Source organism: Semicossyphus pulcher, unplaced genomic scaffold (assembly GCF_022749685.1).
Source record: "Semicossyphus pulcher isolate SPU_LCO1_2020_fin unplaced genomic scaffold, fSemPul1.0.p SCAF_2, whole genome shotgun sequence".
Classification (NCBI taxonomy): Eukaryota; Metazoa; Chordata; class Actinopteri; order Labriformes; family Labridae; genus Semicossyphus; species Semicossyphus pulcher.
The window spans coordinates 26662246-26673801 of NW_027211693.1; the positions used below are offsets into that span (position 1 = coordinate 26662246).

Sequence of the window (11556 nt, forward strand, 5' to 3'; positions counted from 1 at the left end):
AATGAAAATATGTCCTCTGCCACACGTCTTTCTAGTTAAAAACGCATAATATTTAATTTGTTTTTAACATTAGCCCTAATGTGACATTCTCCTGCTTCTGTTGTTTTATACTCATTTAGTTTGTCTCTGTATTCTTTCCCCACATTGGTGTATCTCTGGCTTAATGCAGTGGATTGCCTGGATCCGACGTGTTCCAACAATGGCATCTGTGTGAACGGGGAGTGCCACTGTAAGCCAGGCTGGGGAGGGCTGCACTGCGAGCTGCCGAGGGCCCAGTGCCCGGACCAGTGCCACGGCCACGGGGCCTTCATACCAGACACTGGGCTGTGCAGCTGCGACCCCAACTGGATGGGACCCGACTGCTCGATGGGTGAGTGCGACTGCAGAGCTATCAGAGACGTAGTAAAGGAAAGCGTGGCGACCGACTGCCTCTTCTCATCGTATTTTGTAGTCCCTGTAGGACACATGGCTAATTAGTTCAGCATTATGTTTCATACTGTTTTGCTTTTTTAACTGTATTTGGATGAAACCAACGAGACCACAAACAATACAAACATACTGAGAACTAAGATACAGCAACTGTTATATTGTCTGAGCCAAATTGGAACTAACAGGAAGAAAATGTGACATGTTTTTTACTGTCAAGGCTATAAAATCATCTCCCAGTGACGGTACGCTTATGGCAGCTTTTTACGATTATCAGGGCAGCGCTTAAAATCAAAAATGGACAAAGCGGGGCTTCTTCTTCTTTTTTTACATAGAACATTTCACTACAATGGGTGGCACATAAAAGAGGCAACTTGCGTAAAAGAATATAATAAATAATAAATGAAATACCAAAAAAAAAAAGGAGCAACAACAACAAAGGAAACAAAGAAGCAGGAAGAATAACCACCCACAAACAACACCGACAAACACAGAACATACCCCGCAACTCGCCCACAGACAAAAAACACATACCCGCACTGACACAGCAGCTGATCTTAAGCCTCAGAAAATAAAAAAGATCTTGTTTTTACTTTCAAACAACACAGCTGTGACATGGTTGTTTGTTCCAGACAGAGAGGCCAAAGTAAAAGCAGCATCATCTTGATCTTCTGGGTAAATTAAAACGCCTCTGCATGACGACCTGGAGATGTGTTGTCACTTAGGATGTCAGACGTGAAATATCAGAGGCTTTATAGATTATTAATAGAAGTTTGGGATTGTTTTTGTGTTCGCCCGGGAGCCAATGAGGAGATTTAAGTTTAGCAAAGATAAATGACTCTTTAAAGGGCCAGTTCGCCAATTCCCAGTCCTCTCATGCTATTATGGAGAGCTAATTCCATTATGCTAGAATAAAAATGCAATTTGGCTCTGTGCCTTTGGAGGACGCTATCCGCTTCTCGAATGGGCCCTGGAAAACCTCCGCCAGACGTGAAACACACAGGCAGCTTGCTAAACTACACATCTAGGACGCCCGCCTCGGATATAATCATTCGTTCCGTGAGGTGCCTTGAAACGCTGCCTGCTCTCCTGTATTCCCTCCCATTCCACATTTATAACTGAGTCATGTCTCATTCAAAATCATCAGGTTTGAAATGTAGACTGAAGTCCCCAAGATTTTTTATACAATCCACCGGTATATTCTCGTCGTATTTCAGATTCTGTACCGCTCTGAGCTGTTGCCTGCTGCGAAACGGTAGTATTCCACTCCAGCGTCTCTCGCTGGGCTGTTCCTTTCAGAGGGAGGGGCGCAATGCATGCTGGGAGTTGTAGGAATGTAGAATGGGCGAAACCACGAGCTGTTTGTACAACTTTCTCCACAGCTATGGCGCCAATTATATTATTCTATCGATTACAGAGAACACCAGCTTTGACTGACAGTGGCTGCTCCTTTAAGTCAGTGACATGAATGTTGCAGGTGTGTTTGTGTTGTAGGTAGTGACACATACAGTTAAGACAAGATAGAATAGTGTGTGTGGGAAGGCAGGAGGAAAACGGATGAGTCACTTCCTGTATGTTAGGCTCATAATTCCCAGCTGCGCCCCTGGAAGGATTGAGAAAAGAACTTGTATATTGCTTGAAAAGTAGCTGAGCTCATGTTCAGATGTCTTCTGTCATAAAATACTTAACTCCATCCATCCCTTATCCCAGTAAAATAAAACAGTTAAGCTGCAACTGTTAGAGACTCAGCCACCAAGCTGCACGCTGCTTCCCGTCGCAGGATAACAAACCGAGCTGCAGACTTTGTAATGAGAGAAGCAATACTTAACTTTAATAAAGACAACATTGTTCCACGCTGCAGGATCCCTCAGCAAGTGTGTTTCAAAACATCTGTACATACTTCATTCCCGCACAGTCGGGGTCCTGAATACATGAGCGGGATTGTCACATCACACCACATGCACCGTCGCTGCCTGCAACATCTGAGCCTCCCAAACAGTGATTGTAATGGAGGCTCAGGAAATAACCCTTCTCTTCACAAAACCATAAGCACTGATTCTAATTAAAGGTGTGTGTTGGGGAATTGTGTTCAGTGTGATGCGGATTTAACTGTTTTTTTGTGTGTCGCTTTGATCGTGTTCAGCTTTGGGCACTTTCTAGGGTAACTTTAGTTACTGTCACTGGGTGTTTTTTTATTAGCAGGTAAAAACTGAGGTTTCATAATAAAAGTGTGTGGACATCCTGGTTACATATCTGCACAGTTTTAAATGCATTTCAATAATTACATTCCAACATGGTGTTTTAACAACTCATGTGAGCAACAATGCATGTAACCCAGGCATCTAAAACATGTAACCCACCAAATCCCTGCTGTGACACTTATTACAAATAACGATAACATTTAAGTCTAAAAAATAATATTTGTAACAAAAATAATTCTTTGTTCCTCCAGAGGTGTGCTCAGTCGACTGTGGCACACATGGAGTGTGTATGGGCGGAGCTTGTCGCTGCGAGGAGGGCTGGACCGGCGCAGGCTGTGACCAGCGCGTGTGCAACCCGCTCTGCATCAAACACGGAACCTGCAAAGACGGGAAGTGCCAGTGTCACCAGGGCTGGAACGGAGAGCACTGCACCATCGGTAAGCGCCTCTGTGTACTTGAGCGTGCGTGGGGGAGCTGTGTGTTTGATGTGTGTCTGCGTGTCAACACGTGGGTGTGCACAGAAACACCAGCACCCAGTCAGACTAAAGAGGCAGCTCCTTTGGAAATGAGAAGTGGAGGCAAAAGGGAGACCTTGGGGAATCAAAAGAGAGGGGGGGGCTGACGTAGGAGGTGGGCGAAACAGAGAAGAGAGGAGCAAACTTCTTAGAAGTGGGGGTGGGAGGATTACAAAAGAACATGATTTAGCCGTTTTTAGGTTGCCTCTCAACTGGGGACCCCGGGAGTCTTAGTTTCTGTGGCCTTTGAAACACCAAAGTTCTGAGATGAAAGGTAAAACTCCTCACCTCACTGTGATCAAAAAAAAGATCTCTCTCACATTGTTTGTGTGTGTGCATGCACACAGTTGTGCCTGTGCGTGTGTGTTTATGTCAGTCAATCACTGTCTCATACTGACATCACTGTCACTGTGGATGGATGAGTGCCAGATTCCTTTGATTCACCCACAGTGCCTTTAGATACCAAAAAGTCTGATTTCCTTGTCACCAGAAGCACTGTGATTGCGATCTGAATCACACACACACAAACAGACACTAACACACACACAAAGCTACACATATATATGCACGCACGCACACGCACTTCAACACATATATTCGCACAGGGGAATAACAGTTTATGATCTGCGCATTTCCCCCATCAGAAAGTAGGGCAGCTTTGACTGCAGCATCAGCCCGAGATCAAAGAGTTGTCAGGCCTCAGCTTGGTGCAAAGCACACTTCACTAGCACCAGACACTCTCAGCGTTAGCTTATCCAAGCTTGCCTGTTGTTCATTTCAGCTCTGCATGATGTTGCTTGCATTTATTAAAAAAATACTCTCCCCATCTCTTACCTTCTGCACGTTTTCTCCCACTGCAGACCATGGGAGCATGGTTGACAAAGCAGGTACCGTATCTGACTCTGGTGTTTTGTTTCTTAGCCTGTGGTGGTAGAAGCTAGCTGCTGCATTTGTGGGTTTTGGCCTGGCTTGGCTCTGTAGACTCTGTGGTGCTATCTGTCCGTAGATTAGGGTGCCAGCCTCAATGATAACTCCCTACGTGTAGCGCACTCCCATTTACAGCAGTGCGCTACAGGCAGGGCCAGCTGTCATTGAGCCTAGATGTGTTGTGGGGTACCGTAGAGCCGAGTGTGGTATCAGCAGTGTTGAGGGGCTGTGCTGTGAATGTGTGGATGTGCATGCGTGTGAGTGAGTGTGTCCTTCTCCATATTTCTAATATGGAAACACAAACACATAATGCTGCTCAGGTATTCTGGTCATGTATTGCATAAACACAGCTGCTTCACATGAGGGGGAAAACGATGGAAGCCGTAAAAAACTTTTGAGGTAATTGGTGAATTTCATAGGCCACTGATGCAAGGCCGTGATGTGTCGTCAAAAAACGCAGAGCTGTTGAGTGTGTGTGTGTTCACGTTCGGGTTACACTTGCAGCCATGGTAGAATAGTTAATAAATTTATATCGTGTGCACATGTTGGTGTTTGATTGTGCGTGTGTGACTCAGCGATTAATTCCAGATTCTCTATCTTTTCATCAAACCCATCCCCTCCAGCATGGAGAAACACTTTAGTCAGATCACACACAGATAAACAGAATCGTGGCTAAGGTTAAGGCATCGGCGCAAACGGAGAAGGCTGCAGGTCCGGGGTGAGTTGTCTCTCACGCACAGGGAGAATGCTTAATAGATAGCCCCGCAGCTGAACCTCTGTCGGAGCGGCACAGATTGCCTGACAGTACAGGTCCCCGGAGCACCGTTGAGAGTGTCCTCTCACCCTCTACGCTTAATGGAATAGCTCTCATTGTTTTATGAAGAGCCGGCCCAGAGAAAAGGTAAATCGCAGGGTTAAAGAGGGAGCGAGACGGAGAGGGAGAGTAAAGAAGAAACAGATGGAGTCAAAGGGAAGCGGGTCAAAGAACATGCGGGGTAAAGCAATCAGTGTAATTTCTAAGATAGCTTATTAAGGACAAGGAGGGAGCAGATGAGTGGAGGTTTATCTGAGTAAGTGCAGAGATATCTTTCCCATCCTTGAGCTGAGGTCTTGGATTTATGGCTGTGACCTTTCCTGCATGACCTTTAGAGCGGACGGAGCTGGAAACAGGGGAAATGGAGAAAAAGGTGGAACTTTTTCAGCACAAAGTCTCGACTCAGTTTTCTTTGGTGCACTTTGTTCTCATCCTTTCTGTCTCTATCTCTCCCTCTCTCCGTCTCTCACTTTCTCTTTCTCTCTCCTTCCTTGGGAGTTTTACAAAGTATCTTTCTCTATCCAGCCATACTCCCCGACACCTACACCCGCACACACCACGCAAGAGTGTGTGTGTGCTGACCCATAATCCAAGGCAATTTCTCCTCCTTTTTAAGGGGATTTCATCAGAGTCCAACCACATTAGAGGGGAGGGTGGACTTAATAGTTTCTGAAATCCCACTTTATTCTAGTTAGTATGAGGGGGTATCGACTAGGCCACGGCATTAAAGAGAGAGGAGCCTCATGCCGGCCTGCCCAGGCAAGCCGATCAATGCCGGCTATGGATTGTCCTGTCCGGGTGCTTCATAAGTATTTGGCTGCTTTAAATGGCAACTCCATTTAACAGGCAATCACTGCTAACTGCCTTTGTTCCCTGAGCTCAATACTAAGGGACAATCTATTCCAGCCTGACTGTTAATACAGCGTCATGAGCAGTCCCCTGATGCAGAAAATGGTAATAATTAAAGATAAAAACCTTTGATTTGATTCCTCTTGTTGAGCTGAAAAACGTGGTTAAGCGTCTCTGCGCCTCCCCGCCTCTTATTGGGACTTGAAACAAGATGGCGCACTGTCTCTCTCAAAGTCCTTTGTTGACTTTCCTTCATCGCCTGGTGTTTGAGACATATGATAAAATGCCAATCGGGGTGAAACGCCTGTTAATTTAGCCGCTGCCACGGTTTAGATTGCACTATTTGTATTCATAATGCATGTCTTTATTGATGAAGCGATTTGTTAGAGGGCAAAATCCTACAGTGCAACTTGAGTGAAAATATGTTCATTAATCTGCCGAGCAGGACTCAATGAAAAGCATTTCATATTCATAATCTCTTACTGGGTTATTTTGTCCTTCCTCACCCTGTGTCGGCACGCTACCACTGAGTGGGAAATGTCAGGTTATATCTCCAGGGTGCGTCGTGCTGAGTGTGTGTGCGTGTGTGTGAGTAAGTGCCACTGCGTGCATGCACGTATTGTTTTATCAGTCAACCCTGTCTTTGCCTCCATCTCCCGTGGGTAGACTTAAAAGTGTCTCATCCTGCTCCCTCATTTATTGAGGAGGAAATCACTGTGACAAGTTTGTTTGAGGCTCTTTGTGCTGCAGGAGAAAACATTGTCATTGTGTGTCATCATGCCTTTTTGTTTCTTCCCTCTCCCTGATAGATTATAATGTGGCCAACACACAGTCTTGTGTTCGAGCAAAGGTTCGATTTAGAGGAATATAAGAAAATGGGGAGACAAGAGAGGAATGTAAAAACCTTCTTTTAAAGGCATCGATGGGGAACATGGTCTCAGCGTGGAGGCAAACTATCAAATGGAATATTAAAATGTGATAATGAGCTTTCAGGACAAAAAAAGAATGTGTTTCTGTGTTTTTATTTGGACCCAATTTAGGAATAGTCATTTTGAAATATAGTTTTAGACTTTCTGGCCAAGAGTTAGATAAGAAGGTTGATACTGTCTGATATCTGCCTCTTCAATATAAGGCTGGAGCCAACAGACAGTTAGCTTAGCTTAGCATAGGGACCTGAGAAAAACAAGAAAAACAGTGGGGAAAAGCTAGCTGGTTTTTTATTTCTCAAGTGAAAATAACAAAAAAAATGAGGATGCACAGGCCAGGCTCAAGTACATATTGTGCAGGTTGCCTGACAACCACGTAGCAACAACAACACTTCAGGAAGTCACACTCGCTCTCTGCTAAGATAAAGTTGTTCACATAACCTCTATGCACACGTTTGTTTGTTTGGTTAAACAAACAAGATGTAACATTAAAGTGATAATCTGGAAGATTTTCATTTAAATAAATGTCTGTTAAAGTCACTGTCTATCCATGAATGAGGTAACACAATGGTGATTGAGCCTATGGCCCACTGATGAAAGCCTTTGCATTTGCATTATTACAGACTGTTAGTCCAGTTAGTGACGTGTTTTCCATCAGCCAGCAGAGGTTGGTCTGCCAGAGAGGGTAGGCGGAGCTAAGCGGCTGCTTTTCCGGTCTCTGCAAGTGTTGTTTGTAAACAGTAATCTACTGTGGCTGAACAAACAAAGAAAAGATGGATGACTACAGATACAACTTCAACAATAAGTGAAAATCCAAAGAATAAGAAAACTCGACGCTCAGATGAAGCAAACAGTCTGAAAAGGAAAGCGACCGTCAGCGAGGAAAATCAAGAGTTACAACCGGAGCCAACCGTGGACGTCACACATGCAACACTGTTTGGGTATCTGGGAAGTGTGCTCCCCGAATTACCGGTTATCGCCATAGGTGCCGCCAAAGAGAACGAAACTGAGATCTTCGAGATTATCACATTAACATTAGTAAAGGTGCTGAAAGGTACATTTTGTTTCCTTTAGACTGAGCCAAGCTTGCTGTTCCAAACTTTAAAAAAGCTAAGATGGCTTCATGTTCATATTGAGTGGGCGATTATAAGAGTGGTATCAATCCCCTCTTGTCATTCTGTGCTAGAAGTGAATAAGCCAATTTTTTTCAAAATGTCAAACTACTCTTCAAAATTTCTTCAAGATTAAAACCAGCGAAAAGTTACCAGATATGTCTTCTGGCAAAATGGTACTGCCCTCAGTAATTGCAAATTTCCTTATCCACACTCCCTTCAAATGTCTGCTTTTCTTTGCCTTAAAGTCACTCTTGAGTTGAGGGTGGCCTTGCTATGCTAGTTAAAGAACTTTCTTGGCTCCAGGCCCTCAGATTCTGGTAGGGCTTTTTTGCATAAGCTAAAGTGAAGGTTTATTAGTTCATAGACACGCACATACACACGCGCGCACACACGCACACACACACACCATTGAACATAATCTCATTCTCTCATGAGAAAGCGTTACTCTGAGGCCATCAGAATCCCATTACCTACACTGAATCATAAGTAAGAGAGAGAGGTGGAGCGAGCGAGAGCAAGAGAGAGAGAGAGGGTTCATGGGGTTCTATCTAGTAAGTGAATCAGGTGATCTATCCACCTCTGTCCTCACATACACACACGACAGCAGCCGTCCCGAAGGTGTGGATAGGAAGGTGTGCGTTGAAATTGACCTGCAGAATTGGATTGATTCTTGAACAATCAATACTTACACTTTGCTACCTTGTGGTTTATTAAATCGAGTGAGCCTCATTGGTCTATCATAACCATATGAGCATGTGTGTATGTGTGTGTGTGTGTAAGAATGTGTGCGTTCATCTGTGTATCACTGATGATAAAACAAACAAGCATCACCTTGCCTCTCTCTCACCTTCCCTCCCCCCTCTACTCTCTCTCTCTCTCTCCTCCTGTCCTCTCCTCGCAGACGGCTGCCCTAACCTGTGTAACGGGAACGGACAGTGCACCATGGGGCAGCAGAGTTGGCATTGTGAATGTCAGACAGGCTGGAGGGGCCCCGGCTGCAGCGTTGCCATGGAGACCTCCTGTGCAGATAACAAGGACAACGAAGGAGGTGAAGTGGGGAGAATCAGGAGAACATTTGGGTAGAACTTATAAAAATTACTCTCGGAAATATAGCTCGGAAAAGGAATAAAGGACGATGGAGGGAAAATAATCAATTATAACAAGAAAGAGTATTAAGATAGAGGTCTCATGAGAGGAGCCCTCTACTGTCGGCGAAATTAAAATTTCCTCTGTGAGAGAATCCAAGATAATCAAAATATTAATAATAATGGAAGAAGCAGACGTAGCTGTTTTGTATTCCCTGCACTTCCACCTCATCATTTCTCTTTTTCGTGATCGCAGATGGACTGACAGACTGCATGGACCCAGACTGCTGCATCCAGAGTCCCTGTCAGAACAGCCCACTGTGTCGGGGCTCCAGGGACCCTCTCCTGGTCATCCAGCAAAGCCCGACGTCCCAGGTCCGCGTCCGCTCCTTCTACGACCGCGTCAAGATGCTTGTGGGACGAGAAAGCACCCATATCCTCCCTGGAGAGAACCCATTCAACTCAAGGTAAACACACAGGCGACAGTAATGTATTATTAGTATTTATAGTAATAACAGACAAGAGACACTAAAGGCCTGGAAGAGCTTCAGTACGCAAGAGTTGCAGCATCAAAACCAAGCTTGCGACTTTACCATTGCCTTAACAAAGCTAGACAGCCTTGAGGGCATCTTTAGCTTTGAAGGGATGTGTGGGTGGGGTATAATTTTAAGAGGGCTTTGAAGAATTTTTCTGATCACTCATAAGTGGAAATGACTTTTTGAGCCTTGAGCTCTGACTTTGGAAGAACCACCAATTTTGAGCTGTAGAGAACCGCTCACATCCACTGCACTGCCCTTTACAAGCATATGTAGATGTGGAAAACAAGGGAGGAACTAATGAATGAGAGCAAACTTTTTTTTTTTTTTTTTACAAACGCACACTTTTGAACTCGGATATCACTCTACTAGATATTTTTATAGGATGAAATTGGTTTAATTGGTCCCCCAAATCATATTTGATTTGATACATTTATGAAAAGGCCCCTCAGTGAGTCGCCAAAGATTGAACATACATACAGTATACTGTAAATGACGTGTACTTAAAGATAAATAAGGCACTCAAAGTGGTCGAGTGCACATTCATTAAAAATGTTTTTTCATTGCATTTGCCAATGATGTTAAAACATGATTGCATAGCTCGTGAGATTACATGTGTCACAGATTCTTACCACTTTGAATGCTCATAGAAGCTTTGACATTTATGTGAGTAAATGTCTGCCCTGAATTAAACCTCACTAACTGCAGATTCAACAACGCAAATATTAAACAGAATGGTTCACAGAGTCCGCCACAATTCCCAGCGCCAAAGCAGAACCAGCCAAGGTTCTTGCTAGAGCTGTGAAGCACTGTCCAAGGTGCTGATTCTTGCATGCGTACATTTGAGCATGCCAGCATCTGGTGTTTCCAAAGGAAATAACTCATCAAAGTGAGGATAAACTAGCTAGTTTAAATGTTAATCTATGTGTAGCAGTTCTCCAGGACGCACACACACACATCCATCTACATTGTCACGGTTTGTTTACATGATTGACATGAGCTAATGTAGATGGCGGGGCTTGCTGATTGTTTCTAATTAATGAGTGGTGGAAGACCAGAGCAATAAATGAGTGGCTAAATTGGATGATTGAATGACGGGGAGATTAATCAAACAGGATGATTGATGGTTCGGAAGGTTTGGCTGATAGATAAACTATCTCCCTCTCACTCTGTCTCTTCTCTCTCCTTTCAGTCTGGCATCTCTAATCCGGGGTCAGGTGTTGACTACGGATGGAACCCCTCTGGTGGGGGTGAACGTGTCTTTTGTCAACTATCCCCACTACGGCTACACGCTGACACGGCAGGACGGAATGTATGTACAACAGCTCCCCGGCACTGCTTGCTGAATCTGTGATACTACCTCGCCACATAGGCTGTATTATCAGATTAGATTAGATTACATTAGATTAGATTACGTTAGATTAGATTAAATTAGAAAACCGTAATGATCCCATGAGGAAAGTAGGCCGTCTAAGTCAAAAATAATTACATATCACAAAGAGAAGGGATTTCAAATAAAACAACACAACTGAGAATTAAAACACCACAGTCTCCTAAGTGAAACTATATTAATAAAAAAGATAACTGAGATCACAATAAAATGAAAGAAAGGAAAAGTAATATATTGTTCCAGAGAAATGAGAACAAATGCTGGAAATAGGACTTGATTTTACGAGAGGCAATGTTTTATTTCAGGTCACAACGTTTCACTGAAGATAAACGTGTGAAACCAAATAAAAGTGTCATTATAACAAACTTTTAGAGCAAACTTTGAAGAAACTTTGAACCCTTTGCTTGAAAAGTCTTTCTGAATGCATTTGGTTAACTCACCTGACATGTCTTTCTATTCCTTCTGCAGGGATCCCGATATCTGGGGAGTTTTATGCTGCTTTAATTTGACTTTTCTGTCCAATTTTCCCCCAACAAGTTCTATTGAATTCTAGTCTGACTGACATCCGTAACATGTTATTTCAAAGTTTGATACTGACCTCCCCTAATTGTACAGCGTCTGTGTTTCCTGTCTCAGGTTCTTAATGCACCCTTCTCCTCCTCTTATCAATGATTTCTTTGCAGGATTTTCTCCCAGTCAGGCCGAGCTGACGTGGAAGCATCTGAACTTCGACTAACATTTAATTGACCTTGTGTTTCAGGAGCAGTTACTC

At 43.8% G+C, this 11556-nt stretch overlaps 1 protein-coding gene across 2 annotated transcripts in view; it reads left to right on the plus strand.

The window, feature by feature from the left end:
- The window catches only part of tenm2a (teneurin transmembrane protein 2a), a 111706-nt gene that overhangs the window by 80779 nt on the left and 19371 nt on the right, over window positions 1-11556 (plus strand). For both annotated transcript variants that reach the window (XM_069670430.1, XM_069670431.1), the window contains exons 10-14: window positions 170-370; window positions 2879-3064; window positions 8675-8821; window positions 9115-9325; window positions 10587-10706. In XM_069670430.1, the coding sequence (XP_069526531.1) occupies window positions 170-370; window positions 2879-3064; window positions 8675-8821; window positions 9115-9325; window positions 10587-10706 (865 nt within the window). The remainder of the gene's footprint in view (window positions 1-169; window positions 371-2878; window positions 3065-8674; window positions 8822-9114; window positions 9326-10586; window positions 10707-11556) is intronic.